This window comes from Manacus candei, unplaced genomic scaffold (assembly GCF_025592945.1).
Source record: "Manacus candei isolate 608988 ecotype Guabito, Panama unplaced genomic scaffold, ASM2559294v1 h1tg000060l, whole genome shotgun sequence".
NCBI lineage: Eukaryota > Metazoa > Chordata > Aves > Passeriformes > Pipridae > Manacus > Manacus candei.
In genome coordinates, this window is record NW_026138108.1 from 4,293,664 (window position 1) to 4,320,747 (window position 27,084).

Consider the following 27,084-nt stretch of genomic DNA (forward strand, 5'->3'; position numbering starts at 1 on the left):
AATGTTTGATATTGATATGTTTGATATTGACACTTTGTCATCAGTCACACTAAGATAACCTCTTAAATGCATTCTACCCCAGCAGAAAAACAAGTAGTGGGAGATTACCAATAAAATGAAAATAAATGGCCACACCTTGAGTCCTGTGTCCAGTTCTGGGCCCCTCACTTCAAAAAAGACATTGAGGTGTTGGAGGGAAGGGCAACAAAACTGGTGAAGGGCTAGAGAGCTAAGTCTTATGAGGAGTGGATGAGGGATATGGGGATGTTTAGCCTGGAGAAAAGGAGGCTCAGGAGTGACCTTGCTGCTCTCTAAGACCACCTGAAAGAAGGTTGCAGCCAGGTGGGAGTTGGCCTCCCAGGTAGCAGGTGACAGGATGAGAGAACAGCCTCAAGCTGCACAAGGAGGGGTTCTGGTGAGACATTAGGAAGAATTTCTTCATGGAAAGGGCTGTTAGGCATTGGAATGGGCTGCCCAGGGAAGTGGAGTCACCATCCCTGGAGGTGTTCAAGGAATGATTGGATGTGGCATTAAGTGCTGCGGTTTAGTTGACAAGATGGTCATCAGACAAAGGTTGTATTCATTGATCTTGGAAGTCTTTTCAGACCTGAATGATTCTATGAAAAGTTGTTTTATTTTGTGGTAATGGAATAATTATTCTGCATTGAATCAGCTGATAGCAAATGCAGTAGTCCAGAGGAGACATTGCTTTCATCTCATTTGGTGGTTCCTGTGCACTAGGCTTACTCTCTTTGTAAGCAGGAAAACAGGGAATCACAGACAGATTCATCTGGATGAGGAGCAGACAACCAAGGAATACAGCAACTCTACCATCAAGAATGGATAAGTGACTAACAGAACTTCATCTTGTGATACCAGATTGACTGTAATTTCACACAGGTATTCCAAAAGCTAGTCACAATCCTCCTCCAGCCACTTATTACAAACTCACTCAACTGAATGTCCACATTCAGCCATTCCTAAAAGCTTGCACTGAGATCAGCTTGGCCCCCACACACTGCTGTCTATGACTGTGCAGCCTGGGGACATTAAAGCCAACTGAGCCAGTACTGCCCTCTGCTGAAAGAGCCTGCACGGGAAAAACAGCAACTTCTGCATCACATACGTACCTCGTTTTTCCTGCTTCCCTTTAAGCCTTTACGATATCCAGGGTTTGGTCTTACCGTGGTTTTTTTGTGTTGCTTCTTCCCCACGAGGGCTACAAAGATGTTTCCAAGTTTATATACTTGGAACATGTAACACCATGCCAGCACATATAGACTCCAGAAACCAAAACGCTGCTGCACTAAAGCACTACAGACACAGCTCATGTTTTTAGCAATGTAAGAAGAAATAGATTAAAAAAAAATTTAAAAAAAACCCCTACAGTACAGCAGTCATACGACAGTGTCGTGAGATGTTCTTTTCTACAGTAAACCCAAGATACTTAAAGAACACATATCCATGTCCATTCGATACTTGGAATTCATAAAACTATCATAATTAATAACTGATTACTAACAGTAATCACCTCACTTTCTCTGATTTAACCTTGCAATATTTCTATTTTCAGTCAATTGCTTCACTGAGACTTAGACATTCATAACACTCTGAAAGTCTGAATACTGACTGAAATACTGTACCCAATCTGAAAGTGCAGTGCTTTTAGCAACACAGACAAAATTTGGCTGAACGATACATTTGCTTGGAACACTAAGGAGCACAAAGTTTAAACTGGTTGAATGCACGGTACCTGAACATGTAGAAAAAAAATGTAAACGTGCCACTCAAAACAGAGGAAAGTGCATCACTTCAGAAGCACAATCACCTTTCTGACACGCACGAGCTGGACCAGTCAGATCTCAGCCCCGCATCCCCCGCTGGCAGCTGTTGCCAGAAGATTTTCAAAGTCACTGTGAGGACATTGTAAGCACTTAAACAAGTGCCCATAGCTGGAGGCTGACTCCATCCTCTCTAAATCATGCAGAACACCCGAGCTCAGCACAGAGCACCTCCCCAGAGCTGCAGAGGGAGCCCGCTGCCTGCTCAGTCCCCTGCCCCGGAAAGGCAGGACCGTCATGTCACTCACCGCAACCCACAGGCCGGTCTCAGTTTCATTTCTCAGCAATGATCATATCGGAAAAAAATAAAAAGCGATTACTCAGCTGACAAGGGGAAGATTGTCTGACCTGTTGCCGCATGGTACCCTTCGAATCTGTATGTTAAAAAGAGGTGCTTGTTTTAAATTACACTCAATATTTTACTCTTCCTGTTCTCTGAGCTCCAACTCTGAATGACCTGTCACTTTACACAAAGCTTCTGTGGAGAATAGGCTCTCTCTTTTAAATAAAATAACACACCCTAGGTTGTTCAGATAATATCCTGGTTGCCTCCTTTAGTTAAAAAAAAAAAAAAAAGCAGCCTTTTACAGCATGAAAAATGTTCACAGCCTCCATGAAGTCCTCTGTAATTTTCACTGTTGATGGTTGTTACCAGAAAAAGAGCACAGATACAGCAGAACAAAACATTTAATTTATTAATAGATTTTAAAACCAACAGAAGAGCTTAAATATACTCGAGCACATAACCTGAAACAATTTACTTCACCTTTACCCACTGTAGTCTTTTAGATAAAACTATCAAGTCTTTATGTAAAAAAACAAACAAAGAATTCACTCACACAGTCTTTATTCCAAAATGCAGAAGTGTATTTGAACTTTTTAGTTCATGGAGTAGAACCAAAATTGCTAATAATAAAAGGACAGAAGGCTAAAAACCTGTTTGTGTATTAACAATGTTGGAGACCTTAAAAAAATGGCATTTCAAAGAAAAAGTACCTGTTGTCACTGGCATGTGAAAATCCTTTGTGTAAATTATACTTTGGCTATTACTTTTCATGAAATCAAAGCTTAATCTAAAATTGACACCTACATAAAAGTTTCAAAGCCACTGTTCTCACTCTGGTCCCCATATGAACCTATTAAAAAGGTTACTCAAACTATCATTTTTTACTGAATAATCTCCTTTGCCCCCTACAGTGCTTCAGCTACACTTCTGCACACATCTCGGACGCAGTGGTTTGGATTAGTTTACTTGGAGCACTAGTCACTGCATTCAGGAGTAGACAGAACCAGTTTAACTTATGTAACCTCATCACCACACAACTGAAGGAACACACTGAAGCTGAGAAAAGATGCACCTTTTGTAAACTGGTTGTAGGTTTGGGGTTTTTTGAGGAAAGGCTATATATACACTTCAAAAAAAGAGATGCAGCCAAATTCTTCCTCAACAGTAGAAGCAACAACACACCTAGCCTAGTCCAAGTCAGTCTTGTTGAGATAAAACTATATCATGTTTCTAGCAATTTCTTCCACAGAAATCAAAAGTGTCACAGCTCGATTATCTCTCTGAAAGCCCCAGTGCTGCCACATCACTTTGCCATTTCTGCTTGGCAGACCACTGTGCTTTATCATTCTCTTACTTCACCTGCCACAGGCTTAGTTTCTTTGGTGGGGAGATACTGTGCCTGCTGAACCACTCAAGTCTGCAAGCATGAGAAAAGCATCCATCGCATCAAAGGGCTAGCAGGAACTCACATATAATTTTTTTTTAATCCACAACTTCAGTTAAATTTATCATCCTACAGAGTAAAAATTCATTACATTCCAAAGATCCCTTCAATGAACCACAGGACAGACCTGTCTGTCCACAGAAGCATATTCCAAATGCACTTTTCAGCACATCCTCTCCATTGTGAATAGTTAAAACAGCAAAACTTCATAAAAAATAAGCCTGGACTCAGACTGCCCAGCTGTGTTAGAGAACTACATGCAAATGGTGTGATTACAGGAAGAGTGTTCTAGGCAGATAATTCACCCAGAGTACAAGAACTGCGCAGAAAGCTCAGAACCATGAGAAATTCACGCCTGTTTCACCTCACAATAATAAAATGAGACAAGTTTATTCATCTCCACCTTTCGCAGAAATTACAACCCATAAAGGGTGAGGGCATGGAACAAAATGCATCAATTTGCCATCATGATGCCCTCTGACAGCAATGCACGTACCATGACCTTTAATCCATGTAGGCCTGTTCTGCACATTTGAAAGGAAGTCAACTTAGAAGTGTGGTCTGCAAGGACAGATTACATAAGACTTATTGACAAGTATTTCTATGCGTTACATTATTTTTATATCTTTAGTAACCAAAGACTTCAAATAATTCTGTTGCCAGTACCTGACTGATATTCCTGGCCTGAGGTTTCATGCCAGCTACAGTTATGCTTATGGTGTCTGCAGCTCTCAACTACAAAAAAAGGAGGAAGACCGTGCCATTCCAGCAAAGGAGGGTAAGCAGTTAAAAAACCTGACCCCTTGTTTGTAATACTGTGACAACACTTGATGACTACAATTTAAAATAGTCAATCGGAACAAGCTTCCTAAATAAAAGGATCTGGACAAAATACTAACTGGGAGTTTCAGTCACTTCCTGGGAAAGTAATAATCATGCAATACACAGAAATTATAATAAAAGTAACGAAGGGTATTTCTTAATTTATGATATAAGAACATACATAAAGAAAACATTTTTGTTTTTAATTAGCATGCTCGCTCTGACCTTTGAGATCTTTTTTATAAAGCTTGAGGAGACCAACATACTCTGGAATGTTGTCCTTGTCCGATGCTAGAGAAGATTTATAGCACATGCAGTTGAACAGGCAGACTAGTTCATGTTTTGTACTTTCACACCTATATTGATAAAATAACTAAAGGCAGACAAAGAAGAGCTGACAGCAAACTTAGTTTCCTTTTAAAGAAAAGTAAAACCATGTTTTTATTCTCTGAGTAAAACTGTTGAGAAAGACATCAACACACACAAAAAAGGTAAACATGTGGTCTGCAATGAATATGAAAAACAATGTTCAGTCTCTCTTCTAAATGCACATTTATATTATTTCCTGCATTATGTACAGCATTGCACACAGGGAAGCACCTGCACTCTGGAAATTCAGCTTCTCCTTGCTGCTTTTCATCCTAATGTTACATAATGGACCAGCTTTTATACTGTGAGTGCCATTCTTGTCTTTAGTCTCTGCTTTAGAGAGTTCTGTTTTTTCTACAGTAACCTGAACCACAAGATCAGTATCTCATCATAAAACCTTTTGTGTCGAGCTAATTGGCAACGTCAGCATTATATCCTTAACAGATGACGTAATCCATCTTATTCTGCACTGAAAATACAGGACTCCTCAGTTACCTTCAAATATGTGATTTTAAACATACTGCAGTTATCAAAGGCAAACACACACCCTTTGGGTTGCTGGGAACCAGGACTGTTCTAGTTTGCCTGGTTTAATACAGGATATACACACCTGCAGTAGAGCACAATGACAGGAAAATCAAGTTGATTTTCAGAAAGTGTTCTTTTCTCTGATAAAAAATACCCAGATACAACAAGCTATTTTCACCTATGGTTCCCCCCGCTTCCCCGCATGGCTAAAGTATATTTCATTCTGGAAATTATTTGAGTGATCGTTACAACCACCCAAAAAACCCCAGTGTCAGCCAGCAAGGTTGAGCTAATTAAATCTGGCACGCCGTACTCTTTTCGGAAAGCTCTCTCACTGACCAGCTGACCAGCACACTAATCCTTCTCATCCACAGATATGAAAAAAGCACTTTTCAAAACAGGTACTTTCCAAAGCACTTCTCCTATGTATCATGTACAGTGTACAAAGCCACACCCCCACAAAAGCACAGAGGTCAAAGGCAGAAGAGAAATTGTCTTCACTTCTCCTTGCACCTTAACTAAATGTCTCACATACTGGCCTCAAAATCACCCTTCAACCCTACAGTAAAGTTCATCAAGGTCCTAGATGTTAGTTTAAAAAAAAAATATCATACATGCAAAATTAAAAGTTGAAAAAGAAACTAACATTGAATAAATAGAAAAAACACTCACTAAAGCCATTGTAAAGATATTATAAAACAAATATTGAACAAATAAACATGATTAACATTTTAATAGCCACCGTCAAAATGACAATATATAAAATACATTCAGTAACATTTCATCAATTTGCTTTGTAAATCCATAGTGCAGGAGTCAAATACAATCATTTATCATGGAGTCTTACTTGGCACATCATTAAGCACAACCCAAAATCTAGTAATTAGTTAAAATTAGTCTGGAAGTTTCAGAAAGGAATTTAAGAAACCATCTTCCCTCCAGCACACCACATACATCCTGAGCTTTTTCCCCAATAAAACTAACCCCTTCACATTTAGGTTTTCTCCCTCTCTTGCCTAGAGACCTATAACAGGGATATATCACCACTATGTTAAAGGTCCCCCATGACTGTTTTCTTTCTCCCAACTTACAGAGCCCCTTTACTTACATGCTAAATACTTAGTTTACTGTGGAAGTTTTTCCCAATGGCGTGAATTGTATTTTAAAGACATATTCTAGCACTAATGCATTTCGTGGGAAAGTAATTGACTTGAGGTAAAATACAGAGACAAGTAGCATATTCAGTCATTATCACTGTTGTTCTGACTTCCAGGTTAATAAAAATCTGACCATGATTCACGCAGCACAAAGAGGTATATTAGTTCACATCTCAAGAGACTTATCTGAGCCTAACGTAACTTTTTTCAGTTGTGCAACAGAGCTGCAATTTAGTCAGCCCCTTCACACAGCCACAAAAACTAATGCAGGAAGTCCTCCACTTCCTCTCATTCTCATTACACTTCCAGAATTATACTTGCGATACAAGCAGCATCATCCCTCATGTAAACATGTATCTTCTTGATTTGCTTGAGGCACAACATTCCTTGGGAAATATGCCAGTAAGAGACCCAAAGCACAACACCCTCCATCTCTCCTCTGTGTATGCCTGGGACACACAATACCCACCTCCCAAGGTCGTTATGAATACCATTTATAACTTGCTAAGCTTAAGAAGCTCCCTGCACTGCTGTCAGTTTAGGGCAGCAGCTTAAACACAGCACAGCAGCGAGAGAAGAGTTTCCCCTTCACAGAGGTCTTGGTTCTCCAACAGAATGTGAATCTCACAGTCTGATGAGAAGCACCCTGTACATCAAGTGGTATTCTTACTTGACAGCAGAAAGACGGTTTTAAATAAAAAAACTGAAGCCTAGTTCATCAACAGGTCAGGAAGAGATGAATTAATATTTCAGATCCTTAATATTAGTGGTGGCCTTCCTCTTAAATAATGTTCAGTCCCAAATCACTTCTTTAAATACTGGAATTTTTCAAATAATTATCTTCTTGGAGACTGCAAAAACTGTTTGTGAAGATGCAGTAGTCCACAGCAGAGGGAAATCATCCTTGAAAATGCTCAGTCATGAACAACACATTTAAATCATGTATTATCTAACAGGCAAATGCATTGCAGATTTAAAAGTTGAGAGTGAAGGTAAGAAGGTTTTTAATGAAAATCAGGGTACTATGTTTTCCGACCACAACTAAACACAAGTGCCAAACTAATTTTAAATAGTTTCTTGTCTTCTCAGACAAGCCATCTCAACCACTATGGAAAAATTATTAGTGAAAAATGTGTCCATTTGTTATCATGTTACCACAGTAAAGCAACAATAAGAAACTCAAAACCTGAGCAACAAAGTAGATGGAAATCTAAGCTGAAGCCACAGGACCTGAGTGTCACATTTCCTTCCCTCTGACTCAGGTCTGGAGATACCCTAAGCAAAAAAAACTCAGGATGTACCAGGATGCCTCTCTGACAAACCTGCTGCATCACTGCCTTTTTCAGAGGCTCCCTTGAAAATGTAGTGCAAGGAGATTTATCAACCCTGAAAAGTCAAGTACTCAAAATACTGTTTAGAGTTCTCAACTGTAAATGCTGCCAGAACTCATTCTGCTTATTGTAATGCCAGCTGTATCTTAAATTCCTGATAGCGTTTCACAGATAACTTAGAAACAAAATACAACAGTAGCTTTATTGCCAACTCTTGTTTACTTTTTAAAATATATAAACAAGCCAATTGAATTGAAATCATTATGTTTCAAAACACCATCCTCACTATCACTTATTTTATGGGCTACAATAGTACAGTTATTTCTTATTATCCAGTTAATCAAAATATAAGCATTTTTGACAGTGTTGTTTAGGAAAAAGAAGAAGTAATTTTTGCTATTTCAGGGAAAATATTCCATTTATAAAATACAATTCTTCAGAAACCCACATAAATACATCTGTATGGTACAGAAATGTCAAGCTTGTTTCTTCAAATGGTTTGCTGTTAATTTTTTCATTTAGCTAGAATCTAGAGTTCCAGGATTCGTCACCACTCTGCACAATGCTGTTCCTGCAAATTAGGTTATTACCCAAGCAAAAAATTCTCTGTTAGACTGAAGAGTGTGAAATGTACACAGAATTAAAAAAAAATATTTTAAACATATTTTTCATGTGGTTTGCAAGATTCTTTCTAGCAGATGAAAACTAAGTTATTTTCCTGACTACTGCTCCTTCTTCAGGCCTGGGGCAGTGCTGCTACAACAGTAAATGCAGGTTATCAGCCATCCCTTAGGTGCTGTGCTAATAATCTCTGTAGAACCAACACCCACAAAGTTCCTCCAAAATCAACAAGTGAGAGCAAAGCTCATGTAGATAACTATTGTCCATACTGACCAACTGAAAACAAACTGCAACCAATGTAGTCCAATCTTGCACTGGGGAGGGAAGACACACTGAAATTCAACTACAGTCTGCAGCTACCAGTAGCAACACTTCCCTAACATTCAAGGTGTGCTGCATCTTCTGGTACCAAAGCCTCTGTTGATACAAAAGTCATCCTGAAGAAAAAAATAAACAAAAAATTACATTTGTCCCTCAGCCTATCTAGATATTTATCATATTTACCAATGTTCCAGTCTTCTTACCAGCTTAATAAGACGCAGACTAAATATCTCAAGGATATAACCATATGTGAGTTTTCAAAAATTAATTTTATCAGCAGATTTCTGTGAGTTATCTGAAAGTTACCATTTTAAAAATGGAAAGTGAAAGACAAAGGAGCTGGAGAGATGTATCTGAAGTCACCTGGCATGCTAATGGCCAAATTAAAAATAAAAATCCAGCTATGTTAGAGTCCTAAACAAGCCCTCTGTAATGATAGCAAGAAAACTTGAAATACAGTTAGTCACATCAAGAGTAGCTTAATTTCTAAGAAAAGTATTTCATTCCATGTTCACCAGCATTTCTTAGTAAATTCTCCTAGCAAATATTTATAACAATACGGACACAGCAGAATTCTCTCCCTTACCCAATCTGGAAATACAAGGGGACTTAATTGCAAGGAGCAAGTTTAGAGATATTTTATCATCCTCATCAGAAATGGTTCTTCGAGAACTCAGTGAAGGTGGAGAGCTACATAACTTTTCACCTTCATGTCTGTGTGATAGGTTATGGAACAAGTTCATCATAACCAAATGCAGACTGTATTTTCTGCCACCTATGCGATGCCTGCTTTACACCTGATTCAGGCTCTATAACCATGAATTCAACAACTACCAGGTGTTTGTTGTTTTTTTGTTTGTTTGGGTTTTTTTGTTATGCTGAACAAAGTAGTTATATACCATCCAATAGTCTATAAAATACTTTATTACTTTTTCTTAGTCAGTATTTCCACAACAACAGATTGCTGGGGTTCTGGTCCGCATCGTTTCCTACTCTGCAAATCCCCAGTCACTTGCAGTCAGAGAGTGCTCTGGCACCAACAGTGTTCTCCATTTCTCTTTCATAGTACTGGTCCTGGTGCATTACAATACCTAAAGGCAACCAAGGAGTCACTGGGGATGGGGGGGCTGGAAGAGCATACATTAGCAGCAGTGAAAAGCACGGAATCCTTCTCTTTTAGCAATATTACTCTACATCTCACCTTCTCATTTCTTGATCTGAGGATTTAGCAGCTTCAGAAATTACTGTGGAGACTGCATATGTTTTGAATATGAACTATTTCCTTTTTTTTCTATTCTCAGTTATTTAAGAACAGGGTTTAAAGAGGCAACCTGCACTTTCATATTTGAGGTTATTTTGTTACTTCTCATTTTACACTTATAAGAAAGCCCTGATGGAAATGCTGTTGTGAAATACTCCCTCTTTCATTTATTCACATGAACAAGTTATTTCAAGAACTTAGACCATCAGTTTGCAAAAAAAAAAAGAACTAGTAAACTTTATTATGCAAGACATTTTTTAAAACTGGGGCATATTTTGGATCAGCCTAAGTTGTCTCAAATACATGTGGTACTTGTGCACAAACACTTCCCAGTCCTTAACTAAATGGGATATCATGTGCCCTCATACATTTGCTCTTCTTTCGTAGTAACTGCAGCACTGCATGTTGGTACATTCGTGTTTATGGATAGTACGTTGCTCTATTTATTTTACCCTTAAAAGGAAAGTTCAGGGATTTTCCAGTGCTGAGAAATACATTGCTAAATTGACACACAAAGAGCTGAAAAACCTCTATTCCTTGAGGATAACCCTTAAGTAATCAGACAGCACCCCTGGCACTGGTCTTCCATGGCCTGCTGGATGAAGCTTGCACAAGTGGCAGCAGCAGCTTCACCTGCTCAGTGGGTGCCACCCCCACTTGGAGCTGTCTGCTACTGTGTCCACAACCATCCCGTCCTGCCCAAAAAAGGGAGCTCAGAGAATATCTCCTCCTGGAAGGCCTTGGTAGAGTAGGTGCACAGATGTTCCTCCAAGTAACTCAGGCAAGGAAAACTGTTTCATCATCGAGAAGAACTGCTAAACTAAACAGAACCTAAAATTAATTAGTTAACAGAATCCACAGCATCACAATTATAAATCCTGGTGAAGAACTCTGGCTAACAAAGAAATAGCAATTCACAACACAACGTACAGTGTACTCTCAAGTTTCTCTCTCGAGCTTGACTCAGCAGGCCAAGGGATGCTGAGAACAGTGGGAAAAGCTACATGGCTTGTTACAACAGGGATTGCTGTCCTTTTGGAGTGGCTAATGTAATCCTTTCTCTCTAATTGTAGTTAGCAGGAAGGCGATATTCGAATAAGCGGCTCCGGGCAGTACATTTCTTTTATAATTATCATCCAGCATTGATTTGTTTTTGGTAATTGTTTTTGGACATTTTAGAACAACAGACATTATGAAATATACACAGATTAAAAAAAATGAAAGACAGTTTTTCATCAGACAGCCAAGTACATGTTTATCTGGTACTGCAAGTAATTTGTCCTCTTGTTTGTATTTGAAAGCAATGTTAAACTGAGGGAAAAACATTTCATAGTAAATTAGAAATGCCAACATTAGCATGGAATGTGTACCATTAAACCATGTTCGTGGAAAAGTGAAGCAAACTGATCTGTACAACCATCTTGTGAAGGTCTGTAAAACGCTATAAGCAGGAATTTAAGAGCTGTAGGTTGAAGTATAAACCCTGAAAAAGCAATACACCAAATCTTACAATGCACTGCTGGTTTTGGAGTTCTTTGCTGCATTTTCATCTTCAGCGTGAAAATAATGCAGAGGTAACTGCCATGCACTCACCTGCACATAAAAATGCTCCGGTGCAACACAAACTTTTTGAAAAAGTCCATCTTGCAATACTCAAACTTGGCTCAAACTCTGGTAGGCCAACAAAAGACACTCATCCAACAGCTGCTGGCTGTTCTCATCACAAGGAAATACCTCCAGTTAGCAGTTGTGTTCTTTCACAGCTGCATAATCCCCATGAATTCACACAGCAGGCCACAGTGCAAACTTGCAAGCCCAAGAATACTGGAGTTTCGCCCTTCCCTCTGCACTCCTGTGGTGGGGACATGCAGATGGCAGGTACCTGCACACTGGGTGCTTCCGGGTTTCACAAGGCTGTCGATGGCTGTGAGGTGGCACTGGCCTTCAACTGCCATTGGCCTCAAGGAGACAATCTGATCTCTGCTTTGTTATTCTAATATACGGATTTGCATAGCATTCTTGAAATATTTTGTGTAAACAGACCACTTGGACTTAAGTTTTCTAAACAGCACTGTCCTCCCCATCATTAAATGCTTAGTGGAAACCATACTCCAGCTTTTTTACTTCTATCAGTTGTGACGAACGATTTCTTACCAAACATCAGGAAGCACTGAACCACCCAGCCTGTGCTCCACAGTGCAAAGACTTCACTGTAGAATTAAGTAAAATAGTTTTCCATGTTCTAAAATTATTTCATCCCACAAACATTAGCTATTCCTTCTCCGCATTCTAAAACAATACGTGACACTAATCACAGATTTTGCCTACTAAACAGTTACAAAGCTTCGTTATCACATCCTTCAATTAAGAATAGGGTGTTCTACTTCCCTAATGGTGTCAGATTTTGCCTGATAAATAACTACAAAGCATCATTATTGCATCCTTTAGTTAAGGTTATAGTCTTTTGCTTCCTTAATGGTGACTGACCAAACAATAGGTAAGCTACAGGAAAAGAGCACCATTCCTCTCTCATGCTACCTGCAGATGTGATTAGTGGTAAGCTGTTATGGTAGCCAGTGCTACAGACAAACTGCAAGATAAGCTCAGATGAGTACCTGGTCTTGCAAGAACCAGCACATTTCTTTTGCAGTCAGTCTTAATATATAAAATACTCAGAACCCAGTTCAGAGCCTGAGAGCACAAGTTTCTGCAAGAGTACTACAAGGTGTATTTGCTTTTGTTTTATCAGGAGTCAGTATTGATCATCACAACTATATATATATATATATATATACAACCAGCAGTCTCAAATGTTCCTGAACAACAGTAGTAGTATTTGCAACACGGGAAGCATTATGTCACCATTTTTGAAAGCAGAAGGCCAATATTTTGCTGAGAACCAGAAGCGGGGAATACAGAAAAATTACTGTCTTCAGGTGATGACTGTTCAGATGGAGATACTGGGACTTTCTTAGTGGCAAGGTACCCCAAAAAGAAAAGATATTATCCTTAAGATGAAGATCCTAGTAATGTTTGTATGATGGAAGAATTCAGCTTCTCCTGAGCGAAGTCTTGTGTAATTTTTGGAAGCACAGAAAAACAGTTCTAATTGACGATGTACTATTTTTTAAAGTTTGCTTCAGTTCCAATTAAATCACAAGTGGCAAGGCTGAAAGCATGGTATTTTCTGCTCTGCTGGGGTGGCTGGGGTCCAGGCCATCTGCGTGGAATGCACGGCAGGACATTCCACCCTTCCGCCAGCATAGCCAGCGGTGCCAGCCGCTCCTGCAACCCGCAGAGGGGACAGGGAGGGATCTTCTTTTGTTTTCCTTATTTGTTTATTTGCTTTACTCTGGCAGCAGGCAAAGGGCTCGTCTCTTGCCAAGTTCATTACTATTGTAAAATGTTCCCAATTACACTGACTAAAGCGCTACAGTGAAGAGGGGAAAAAAAAATTTCGAGTTTACAATGAAACTACAGGACTTTATAAGCCTTGATTTTAGAAAACAGGTGAGAGCTGGATGTAGCATCTCTCTCCTAAGTGCTCAATCCACACACATCACTTGTTCAAAATATTTCTTTCAAATTTTTCAATGAAGTTTTTTGTTAAAGAATCACCCAAGTGCTATCAGCCTCTTCATTTAGTGATCTTCTACTTCCAAAACTTCTAAGTTTTGTGTTTAGATCTGGGACTATTCGGCCATATGTACCATATTCCTTACTGTTTTCTAAAATTACAATCAGTTTGTTATTATCAACATGAAAAGGTATGTTTGTATCTTTCTGGCCCCATTAACTCTCTTCCTCATCTCACAGAGTTCTTGTCCCCCACTCACTGAGTGCAGACACAAATTGTTGGTGCAGCATCTCTCAGTCTCCTAAAGATGACAAACTAACCAAGTAGCAATATTCTGGTAGTGGCAGAACTGATTCAGGAAAATCCCATCCTCCTTTTCCTCAGTGGCACCACAGCCTAAATCAGCCTTTTCATATGACTCTGCTCTGAGGGAGTGAAAAATGCTACTTAAAAGCTTACAATACAAGATTAAGACCTCCAGTTGTATAACTCTGGACACCAAGTTGACTCACAGCCATACTCTCACATGCACTCACATACACGGAACAACTTCTTACTCATGTACAGCACAGCTGTTCTATGCCTCCTCTGCAATTCAAATGTTGCATGTTTTCCTTTGAAGAGATTTTATTTACTGACTTGTCTCTTATGTCTAATTTACAATTCCAAAATATATCTATCATTCTCCCACTTCTCAAATCAGTTGGTACTATATCTGCTGGTCCTAAGCTGCAAAAGACAAGGGACCTTCTTCTCCAAGAAAGAAGAATCCATTCCGGTGTAATACCCAGAAGTTCTCTAAGCACAGCAAGAGATGGTACAGAACTACACTCTGACATGCAGGAGCAAGGCTGTCCCGCCCAAGATAAGGATAATCAATCAGAATATGGTACTTGTTTGAAAGGCATTATTCTCAAGTCCCTTCTGTTCAGTTGGAGAGCTAAGTAAGCATTTGCTTCATATATTAAAAATAGGTAGAAGACCTGAGCATGGCAATAACTTTATTACAGACTACAAGAATGCTGAAGATGCTACAAAACCCCTCTCAGTTCCTCCAAATACATGAAGTTCCAACAGCCAAGAATTAATCACAAAAATCTTCCACTGCTCTTTCACTATGAAAAAATCACGGTTACACTTTAATACAAAAGGAAGTAGTAAGTTCAGCAAATGCTTACTGTCAATGCTGAATCAATATAAGCTTAGGAAAAGGAATGAGAGGAGAAGCAGGAGAGTAGGAATAGCATTAAAAGCAAACACTCATCCACCACTTTCTGAAGTTAAACAAAAGGCACCAAAACTAACTGAGCTGCTGCAGGCCCCCTGCCCAGCTCGTACCTGCCACGCAGCTCCTGCCCACAAAACACCACAAGGCTGGACAAGAACATTTTGAAGACCAAAGGTTACCCTTCCATGAGATGTTCCCGCATTTCTCAGTGGGAAAGGAACAAGAAAATGGAACGCTGTCTAAATCTGTTTACCTAAAATAAGCCACCCCTGCTTCGACACTCCCTCCCTACCCCGAGGGATTTAAGAAGCATGCACTGCCATGATCTGACAAGATCCAATAAACCGGACAGCCTCCCTCTCGCCTGCACAAGGACACAGCTGCTCTGATGCCTCATCTAGGCCTTGTGTGTCCAACAGCTCAGCCAGATCTTTATTTCAGTAGGAAGTATTACACACTCCTCTAATCAAGGCTGCAATTAGACCCACATGCAGATAACCAAATCCTGAAGGCTTCTTCTGACACAAAAAGATTAGTAGAGCTTGTGTTTTTTCACTGTCCCTTTCCAGCTCCTATCTCTCTTACAGTAGCTCTGCTAAAACTTGGTACACTTCCCAAGCAAAACTGTCACCAGCTAATCTCTAAAAGCCACCAGCACACTCCCCCCTCCCCCCAAATGGATCCATCCACAGAACAAAACCAGCTGCTCCTGATAAACCTACATGGCTGCATTTCACAATACTCTGGAGACCTCTAAAGCACTGTGCCTGAGCACAGCATGCTTGGTCCTGTAACAAGTGTATTAACACATGGCCTCTTACATCCTGGAAGCACAAATATTACTGTGGAAAAGTGCACAAAATCAGAAATTTTAAGCGTGAACTGAGTCACAAGGAATGTACTCTGAACAGCTAGGTAACTTTAGGGTGAACAAAATTAGTCATCTTCAGTGAGTCACACAAAACAAAGTACAATTTGCAAAGATATCAAATTAAGAGCATTCTGTTGTAATTGATTTTAGTCAAGAACTTCATGTCATTTCATATTAAAGACATATTTTTTGATTTGTAAGTACACGTTAGATTTTTACATAACAAAACATCTGGCTGGGAGCATGTGGCAATAGACAGTATGTGATGCATATCCCACTTCCTAACTTCCTTTGGTCCCCTGGCCAGCACAAGTTGGCCATCTGTGACACTAAGAGAGGGAGGACATTTATCATTATTCTTCTATAATCACCTGTTCAATAAACAGGATTTCAGACCTAACAGCTGCATCCAGCAATGGGCAACATGTTTTATCTAAGTCAGTCCTTAAATTTGAGCTTTTAACTGGCTATTACCATAGAGGGTGACAGAACACAAAAGAAACGATACAGACTGTGAGTCCAATTTGCTTTCACTTGCTGAAGCAAAGCAACTTGCATATAAAAGACAGACAGTCTAATTTTAGCAGAAAATAAGCTGATGTACAAACTATTCTTCAAATAATGGTAATCACATTAGAAAGGGTAAACCTCAGGTAAAGACTACCACGGAAAGCGTGCTAAAGCATCTGTTGAAGCATATCAACCAAATTAGCATAACCTCCCATAAAATCAAACAGTCTTTATAAACCACCACCACAAACCCTCATGAGATCTGCAGCAGTTAAACAGCATACCCAGCAAGCCTACATGCAGCTTGTTTCTGCAGTTGCCCTGGCTCCTCTATTCCTCTGCTTACCAAGGCAGCTTGACTTTGCCACCCTAACTTTGATATCAGATTTGAAGTTACTTTTCCCCCACCAAACAGAAGCATATTCTGTCATAGTGACATTTCTGGATTCACACTTGTAGCAAATGAGAACAACAACTTCATAGACATTTGAACAATTATTTATTTTTCAGAGGACATATTCCTTAAATGAAAGTGGATTATTTTAGCCTGTTTTATAGGAAAAAAGTTTCATCTTGTCTAGTACATAACTAGTTTCAAAACTAGTACATAACCAGTTCCACAAATACATCAAGCCAGCAAACTGTCACTACCACCACTGGAGTTGATCACGGTTCCCTCTCCATCACTCTGGTCTCTCAGTCTTCCCTCTGTGCCTCTCCCTGTGCAGAGGTACTTGTGCAGCAGTACAGTGAATTGGATAAGGAACTGATCCCAGCTGAACCTAAATGCTGTTTTCTTTCCATTAGCTTTAGCCTGCATCACTAGCGGGATCCAATTCCTAAGCACTCAAGCACTTGAGTTGGCAAAGAGAAGGGAATAAACAACTCAAGCAGTGAGAAGAGGGCACTTCTCACAGCAGTCCCATTGGCCCAAAATGGCATAAAATACATAGTCTTTGTGTGATAAGTTTTTTGTTACAGGATACTGTAGTGCTTTTATAAAGACCTGTTCCTCCTTGTAAAAGTATATTTAAAGTTTTTTACACGGAAAATCCTCAAGGTTGCCTTTACACATTCTTCAGTCATTGCTTCAATTTCAGTTGTTTCAGGTTTTTTCTCTCTTCTGGAGGGAAAGTAAAGTATATGTATTAGGAAATAATGCAAGGTGTAGTGAGCAGAACAGGGTACCAAATGAGATACTTATGCCAAGTCTAAAAAAAATTAGGAAGTTCTACAGCTCTTCTCATCTCTTTTCTCACCTTTTACAGAAGAGACGGTTTTCAAAACAGAGGAAGAATCACAGTAGAAGTGACTGGGCACAACTCCTGGTGTAGCCAGAGATCATGGGCTGAGGCTCTTCCAGCCCGTGGCTGTGGCTATCACAGACCTAGTGGTACCAACATTGCTGGATGGCACATTATTGCAACTGACAAAACAAATATATGCTTGTTTTGTCCGAAGGGGAAAATTCTCCTCCTCCTCAAAGTGATCCACCCCATTTCCTGCTTCTCAATGCTATAAAAGCAATTTAATGGTTTTACATTTTCAACTCCACATTTGAGAATTCCACGTTTACCTCCTCCAGTCTCAGTCATGAGGAGCAGCAACACATTTGTTAGACTGCTCTTCTTCTACCCAGCTGCATGGATACTAGGAGAGGGAAAAGCCCTGTACACAAGACATATTTTTATTGATGTTGATTTTATGCCATAATTTTATACTTTTCATACTTCAGTGTGCTAATGTTTTGTTCAAAATAAATCTCAATGATATAAAATGAGCTAAACCTAGCATTTAGCTTTCCAAGTAGTACTTGCACATTCTGCATTTTGATACATATGCTAATACCTACTAATTAGAATCATAACAAAGACTTTAAAGACAGGAATTAGGGAGAGGAATTTTCCAAACCAACATTTATTCGTTATATGACAAAACAAACATTAGAACCATTTCTTCTGTATAATGATGCAAAATATTCTCACAATAGGAGAATTGGGGAAGAATTCTAATACGACAATCAATTAATAAAATGAAACAAAAACCTACATGCTATAAATTTGCCATTTCCTTATGTTCAGCCTCAAACACTGCTAAAATAAAAAATTACTATGCATATTTTTGCATACCTCAAAAAACCAGGAGATATCATGGTTTCTGTGTGGTACGCAATTTCTAGGTATTAGAAATTAGTTACAAACACCATGTATGCGTTTGTTGGATGTTGTATGTGTTATGGATGTAATGTGAAACCCACTGCAGTATTATGGTTAAATTCTCTGTACCTGTAGCAAAAATTATTCTTATTGTTTTACAGCACTTAAAGGACGGGGAAAGCTTCTGTGCTCATACAGTCTTTTACAAAGATGAAGGCATATTTTACTTTTTATCTACATTAGCTGAAGAGGTTGTTTCCCAGAAGCTTACAAAAGAAGACAAAGCAGTATGATTTCACTGAATGGGAAGATCCTAATCAGTACCTTGTATTAGCAATTTAATACCAAAGACCACTGATAGAGAGCTAGAGGTTAAAATCCATCATCTTCCTAGTAAAACTCCTTTGATCCATTCTAAAAGCTCCTGCTTTGGTAATAAAAGTAGAATTCCATCTACCATTCTGCTTTTATATTAAACCCATAAGCAAAATCATATGAATGTATTTCCAGTGAGCATACCCTCAAAAGTATTTCAGCATGACAGGGAAAAGCTGTTACACTATTAGAATTGCAAATTATGTCACCTTTCAGCAAGTGACCAGCAACAGGGCACTCAGAAGTGCTTGGCAATAGAAGGCGGCTTGTTTTCACAGTAGTTAACGCTTACTTTACGGCTAATCCATCTCAACTTTGTAGGCTTGCTTACCTCAGCAATCTGCACATTTGAAATAAATAAAGCAGTAGGAAGGGAGAAGTTTATATTCCTGTCTCAGGCTGCTGCTTTCGGTATTTGTGCAAGTTCATCGGTGGCTACACTATTCCATAATGACAGCGTGAACATTCAAAACTGCTACCAGATTACCTTTTTCTTAATATGTACCCTAAGAAAAAACAAACAAACAAAAAACCAACAACAACAACAACAACAACAAAACCAACCAAACCCTGAACCACAATTTACACTACTTAGATATCTTCAGTATATAAAATACTATGCAGAAAACTACAAGTCCATCCGTTACTTAAAACAACCTTGCCAGCTGAACACCCTTGTTAAAACTCTTATACCATTTGTGCACTTCTACCCTTAGCAGTCACCATCTTGGTCAGACACACAGGAGATCCTTGGAACCACATTCTCCGCAGGAGCGCAACGCTAAAGGAAATAACACAATTCGAAAACAGGATGTGCATAAGAGGTTTTTCTGCGTGCACATTCCCAACCTACATCTGCAAAGAATATTTGGGCAAGGGGAGAACAGACTCAAGCCCAGGGCTTTATTTAACCAGTAAACAAATAAACAGCAATAAGAGGACAGAACAAGATTATGCTCCGAATACTCTTGTCTAACCGGAAGGCAAAGCCAAGAAGCCCTGCAGGAAACACAGGCTATGTAATAGCCAATAAAGACCAAAGGAGAGATAATTTGCTTATCAAATTATATTTGCAACATTGTAATTACGAGTTGCGATAAACAAAGTCCCAAGTTTCTATAAGTTCCAAATAATAATTTCATTTGGTGTTTGTCTTGACTACCTCATGCATATTGATTGTATCATATACCTGTATATTCTGTGAGTTTTTGGCAAAATGTTTAATGAGAAGTTTTCTCATAACTGAAGCTGAGAGTTATCTCTACAACTAGTCATAGTTCATGTATTCTTAGATGAACAGGCGCCTAAAGATTTAAAGTTCCATTATATTTACAGCTAAGGTTAAAAGAGCTATCTCTGCAGCCAGTCCTAATTCATGTACTCTTGGACGAGTAGGCGCCTAAAGACTTAAAGTTGTACTATATTTCATCCTTAGGATAGTGAGAAGGTTTAGGCCTTTTGACCTTGAGAGGGTCTGTTTTGTTTCATTGTGGGGGTGTAGTTAAGTTTTAGAATCTATTTAGTCTGTTTTTAATGTAGTCACCCATTTGCTTCACGAATCACAATTATTTATATATATCACACAAACCATAATGTTATGTTACCATAATTAGTGATATTTTGTTATGTTATGTAAGAAGAAAAAGAACTGAAAAAGAGAACAGAACTCTCTTCCAGTGGCAAGACAGCACATGCGCAGAAAAAGCTGACTACATCAAAAGGATGAAGTGAACAGAGCCGAGCTTGTCTCCTAGCAACAAGATACGCATGCGTAAAGCCTCTTGGCAACAAGAACAGAGCCTGCGCAGATAAACCTGATGAACAAAGGAGGGGATTTTAAAGGAGATAAGCAGCTCCAAACCTATAAAAGGCAGACTGAAAATTATTGAAGTGTGCCTTAGATGAGCAAGGAAAGCTCACTAAGACACCCAGCGCTGTTTTGCTTATTTGATTTTTATATAAATCTATAATAAAACTTTTTACTACGATATTTGAGCCTAGTGCCGATTTTACTTATAACAATTTTGGTGCCGTGACTCGGATCAGGGTTCCTGGGCGGCGGAACTGCTACCCGGGACGGGTACCCCCGTCCTTGTTTTTTGGACGGTCCTGGGGAGAGGTTCCGCAGCACAGACTCTGAAATTCCGACCGAGAAGATTTAGAAAAAGCAAATAAGCAAATAAAATTACTGCAGTTCCCTGTAATTCTTATGCATAAGCCCGGGCGAAGACTAACTCCAGGAAAAAGTGAGTAGTGAAACCTCTTCAGTCGGGAGGGACCGTTCGACAAGAGTTCAACGGAGACTTACTCCGGGGGGAGTAAGTGTTTTACTCCAAGAGAGAGTAAAAGTACCAGGTGCCGCTCGGTTTGGGAAGGGACCGTCCAGCGAGGAGTTGGATGAAGACTTATCCAGGAGAGGTAAGTATTTGCGTACCCCTCTCGGTGGGGAGGGAATCCCGGAGTGCGAGGGATTGAGAAGTCCAGCAGGACAAGTGATTGAGACCTCCCGGTAGTGCAGTTCTGGTATTTCCAGAAGAGACAAATCACGAAAGGAGGGAAGCGACTGAGGTGAATTTGTGTGTGAAAGCATTCTGGAAGATGGGACAGAAGAAAAGTAAATCTTCTACTCCCATGGGTGGCTGTGAATTAGTGCAGGACAGCCCTAAGAGTGAAGAAAAACCCAAAGGGAGGGGTGAAATGGGGGATCATAAGGAGAAGCTGCAAGATACCCCACAGGAGAAGAAAAAACTAGAGAATGAGTTTGTGGTGGGGTTACCAACTATACCCCCGGATAGTCCTTTAGGAGTTATGATCAAGTATTGGAATGATTATCCCTCTAGAGAAGGAAAATCGAGGGAGAAGATGGTGCATTATTGTATGGAAGTATGGGGAGGAAAGCAAATCAGACAGGATTATTTGTTTTGGCCGGTGTATGGTTCATTTGAAGATTGGATATGTCAGGCTTTGAATTTGTATGTGAATGGCAAAAGACCATTTTGTGCAGAGGAATGTGAGTATGCTAGCCTATGGATAGAAGTGGATACTAGAATCTCTCTCTCCCCGTTAAGTGAAGAGAAAGGACAGAAGACGGCTTATGACCTAAAAGAGTTTCAAAAAATACCCCCCCCATATGTCCTGCCTTGGCCTATGCCCAGGGGGTCACCTCCGTATGGTGCTGTAATTCAGAATGATCACAAGAGTGTATTCACTCCCACAGCTCCAGCAAAATCATCCCTCTCCCCTATTGAAACTGAGGGAGCCACCCTGTCAGTGGCTGCTGGAGTGAGAAATCAGCAAACACCCTATCCACCCCCCCCTCAGGAAGCGCAGCAGTCAGCAGCTCCTGAAACACAGAGTCCTAACATAATATCCCCAATGACTCCACAGTCCATGCAAACAGAGCATTGTTCTTCAGGAATAGTCTCTTTATCCACGAACACGTCACAGTTGTACCCCTTAAGAGAGACTACAATGGGGGGAGGAAGAAATCAAGGGGATAGGATAGGGTTTATATCAGTTCCCTTGAATTCAGGAGATGTTAGAGCATTTAAGAAAGAGATGGGAAATCTCTTAGAGGATCCTTTGGGAGTGGCTGAGAGGTTTGACCAGTTTTTAGGTCCTAATATATATACTTGGGAGGAAATACAGTCAATTTTAGGAATATTATTTACTGTGGAAGAACGGGGAATGATTAGAAAAGCGGGAATGAAAGGTTGGGATCAAAGGCACCGGCAGGGTCCAGCTGCAGATGTTAAATGGCCTTTAGAAAACCCTAATTGGAACCATAATGAGCCAAATCATAGAAGAAATATGAATGATCTGAGAGAAATAATTGTCGAGGGGATAAAGGAATCTGTCCCTAGAGGGCAGAATGTTACAAAGGCTTTCAGTGAATATCAAAGGAAAGAGGAAAGCCCAACTGAATGGTTAGAGAGACTTAGAAGGACTTTCCAGCTTTATTCTGGTATGGATCCAGGTGATGGAATGGGACAGCAAGTGCTTAAGATGCGGTTTGTGAGTGGAGCATGGGCAGATATTAAAAAGAAGCTGGAAGACATAGATGATTGGCAGTGTAAGGAAATGGATGAATTGTTGAGGATTGCGCAGAAAGTATATGTGCGGAGGGAGGAAGAGAGTCAAAAGGAACGAGAGGAGAGACAGGAAAAATTACAGAAGAGAGAGGAAGAAAGGCAGAAAAGACAAGAAGAAATGCAGAGGAAGCAGACAAGAATTTTAGTGGCAGCTATAAAAGGAGGACAAAGAGGGGATAGAGAACGGAGACGGAAGACCCCTTGTGGACCTAATAAACGTGAACCCTTTAGAGAACGTGTGCAGTTAGACTTAAGTGAAATAGAGTGTTACTACTGTGGGCAGAAAGGACACATAAAAAGAAATTGCAGGAAGAGATTGCAAGATGAACAGATTTACCAAGAGGAATAGGGGAGTCAGGGGCTCTATTTGCTGGGGACCCAGAAGAATACAGAGCCCTTGATAAAACTTAAAATAGGTCCCCAGCAACAAGAACTTGAGTTCCTAGTGGATTCAGGGGCAGAAAGATCGACAGTTCAAAAGTTACCTTGGGGTTGCACGACTTCCTCAGACACAATCCAAGTTGTAGGGGCCAAGGGAGAACCATTTAAGGTGCCCCTCATAAAAGATGTGGAAATAGAAGCCCAGAATAAATATGCATTAGGAACATTTCTATTAGTTCCTGAGGCTGAGTATAATCTGTTAGGGAGAGATTTAATAATAGAATTGGGAATAAATTTAGAAGTGAAAGATCAAAAATTACAAGTCCAAATATATGCCCTTACGGCGGAGGACGAAAAAAAAATAAATCCTGAGGTGTGGTTTACTCCTGATTCTGTGGGAAAGCTAGATATAAAACCATTTGAGGTCTCAATTCGAAATCCAGAAGAACCAATAAGAGTGAAACAATATCCCATCCCATATAAAGGAAGAGTTGGACTTAAACCGACCATAGAAAGACTTTTAACACAAGGATTATTAGAACCATGTAAGTCACCTCATAATACTCCCATTTTGCCGGTAAGGAAATCTGACGGATCATATCGTCTGGTGCAGGATTTAAGGGAAGTAAACAAACGGACAATTACCCGGTACCCTGTAGTCGCTAATCCTTATACTTTACTAAACCAACTCTCACCTGACCATAAGTGGTATAGTGTGATCGACCTGAAAGATGCATTTTGGACTTGTCCTCTGAAAGAAGAGAGTAGAGACTATTTTGCTTTTGAATGGGAAGATCCTGACTCACATAGGAAACAACAACTTAGATGGACTGTTCTACCTCAGGGATTTACAGAATCCCCTAATTTGTTTGGACAAGCCTTAGGACAATTATTAGAGTCTTTTGAACCTCGCCGGGGTACGGTTTTGATTCAATATGTTGATGATTTGTTAGTTGCCGGAGAAAAGTTAGAAGATGTCAGAGATGAAAGCATTAGACTTCTGAATTTCTTAAGTTTAAAAGGTTTGAAAGTGTCAAAGTCCAAATTGCAATTTACAGAGGAAGAAGTTAAGTATTTAGGACATTGGTTGAGCAAGGGACATAAGAAATTAGATCCTGATCGAGTAAATGGAATTCTGTCACTATCTGTACCCAGGAGCAAAAGACAGGTTAGACAACTTCTGGGCCTATTTGGGTATTGTAGGCAATGGATTGAAAATTACAGTAGTAAAGTCAAATTTTTGTATGAAAAATTAACCAAGGAGGGGCTAGTAAAGTGGAGTGATGAGGATGAACAGCACTTAGAAAAATTGAAGGAGGATTTAGTAAATGCACCTGTGTTAAGTCTGCCAGACAATCGGAAACCTTTTTATCTATTTGTAAATACAGAAAATGGTACAGCATATGGAGTCCTAACCCAGACCTGGGCCGGACAGAGGAAACCGGTAGGGTACTATTCAAAATTGCTGGATCCAGTAAGTAGAGGTTGGCCCACCTGTTTGCAATGTGTAGTTGCTACAGCTCTGTTAGTTGAAGAAGCTATAAAGGTGACTTTTGGAGGAAAATTAAAAGTATTTACTCCCCATAATATAAGAGGAGTATTACAACAGAGGGCTGAGAAATGGTTGACTGATAGTCGACTATTAAAATATGAAAGTATCCTATTGCACTCCCCGGATCTGGAGTTAGAGATGACACATGTGCAAAATCCAGCTCAATTTTTATATGGAGAACCTAAAGAAGATCTAGGACATGACTGTTTACAGGTAATAAATCTTCAAACAAAGATTAGGGAGGATTTAGAAGAAGAAGAACTGAGTTCGGGAGAGAAAATATACATCGATGGTTCTTCTAGGGTGGTTAATGGGAATCGAAAGTCAGGATATGCAGTGATAGATGGAGAAAATTTTCAGGTCAGAGAATCTGGACCCTTAGATAAGACATGGTCAGCCCAAGCTTGTGAGTTATATGCACTGTTGAGAGCGTTACAATTATTAGATGGAAAAGCAGGCACTATCTTCACAGACTCTAAGTATGCATTTGGAGTAGTTCACACCTTCGGCAAGATATGGGAAGAGAGAGGATTGATTAATACCCAGGGTAAAGGACTTGTTCATGAAACTCTAATACGAGAAATCTTAAAAGCTTTGAGAAAGCCAAAGCAGATTGCAATAGTACATATTAAAGGGCATCAGAAAGGGTTAAAAGCTACTGTTAGGGGCAACAATTTAGCAGATGAGGAAGCAAAGAAAGCAGCTTTATTAGTAATGGCAAGTTCAGAACCAGAAGATAGAAATGTCCTGAAAAGTTTTAGTGATCAAGAGAAAAAGAAACTGCAGCAATCTGGAGCGAAAGAAGAAAATAATAAATGGTTATTAGCAGATGGTCGAGAAGTACTTCCAAAAGGGCTTGCTCAGAGAATAATGAAGAAATTACATGAGACAACCCACTGGGGAATACAGGCATTAGTGGATCAGTTTGAAAACAAGTTTGCCTGTGTGGGAGTTTATGGAATAGCAAAGAAAATTTTAGAAGGGTGTTTAACCTGTCAGAGGGTAAACAAAAGGCAATTGAGAGAACGAGTACAAGGGGGACGAGAAATAGCTAAGAGACCTTTTGAGAAAGTACAGACAGATTTTACTGAATTACCTAAAGTAGGCAGGTATCGCCACCTACTGGTGTTAGTGGACCATCTCACCCACTTTGTAGAAGCCTTTCCGGTAGCCCGATGTACAGCCAAAACAGTGATTAAGATTTTATTAGAAGAAATTATTCCAAGGTATGGTGCTGTGGCAATAGTAGATTCGGACAGGGGACCACACTTTACTTCTAAAATAATTAAAGAAACAACAGAACTTTTTGGAACCAAATGGGAGTACCATACTCCTTGGCATCCACAGAGCTCTGGTAAAGTAGAAAGAATGAATGGAGAAATAAAGAAGCAATTGACTAAATTAATGATAGAAACTAAAATGAATTGGGTAAAGTGTTTGCCATTGGCCTTATTATATATACGGACCCAACCACGTACCGACACAGGAATCTCACCATTTGAAATGCTGTATGGGATGCCATATGATTTTGGAATCCCGATTGAAAATCCCAAGGTGGAAGATACCCTCTTGAGGGAATATATAATTGAGTTAATGAAAAGGAGACAGGAATTGAGGAAAAAAGGATTAGTAACTCAGAGACCCCCGTTGGATATGGCAATACACAGAATTCAACCTGGAGACAGGGTATTAATTAAAACATGGAAAGAGTCTTCATTAACGCCTCGTTGGGAAGGACCCTTTGTTGTTCTTCTTACCACAGATACAGCCATTCGTACCGCTGAAAGAGGATGGACTCACGCATCTCGGGTTAAGGGGCCAGTCAACACTCCTGAATGGACTGTAACTCCTCAGCCTGGGAATCTCCGAATGACGTTCAGAAAAACTGGACTGGTAAATGAATAACCCTGAACGAGACTGGGACCCAGCCCAGCCTATACTCCTGGTCTGAAGTACCTCGAGACCTAACCTTAATAAGGGTTCGGTATAGACATTGATAAGTGGGCTAATCCTCTACCAGGCTGGGGAAAGTGGATATACCAAATTGCTGAAAAAGGTAAAACTTTTCCTCATTGTTGTGATCTTGAGACTGAAATTACTTTGCCAGAAAGACCTGCACAGAAGATACCCTGTATAAAACACCCAGTTTCAAGACCCCGGAGCTGGGTCAGTTGTAAATGTACATTATATGGTATAGAGTGATATTGTACAGCAGTAGGCAGGACACCCATCGTACGAATTGCCGAGAGTTCTTTGTTGCTTCTGATGAGAAACTGAATGTTTAGAAATTGATAAGTTATTCTGTAGATAGGAGTAGTTGGTACCAGAGAACTGGGAAGTCCATGATAAAATATTTTCTAAT

The 27,084-nt window shown here is 39.8% G+C and overlaps 1 protein-coding gene across 3 annotated transcripts in view; it reads right to left on the reverse strand.

Annotated features, from left to right (window-relative positions):
• The window catches only part of MOB2 (MOB kinase activator 2), a 124,139-nt gene that overhangs the window by 78,459 nt on the left and 18,596 nt on the right, over positions 1-27,084 (reverse strand). The window contains exon 1 of one of the 3 annotated variants that reach the window (XM_051804095.1): positions 14,897-14,961. The exons of 1 other annotated variant lie outside the window; for it this stretch is intronic. In XM_051804095.1, the coding sequence (XP_051660055.1) occupies positions 14,897-14,946 (50 nt within the window). In that variant the 5' untranslated portion in view covers positions 14,947-14,961. Of the gene's footprint in view, positions 1-11,574; positions 12,003-14,896; positions 14,962-27,084 lie in introns of those variants that run through there. One more of the 3 variants, XM_051804094.1, reaches the window with a different exon arrangement.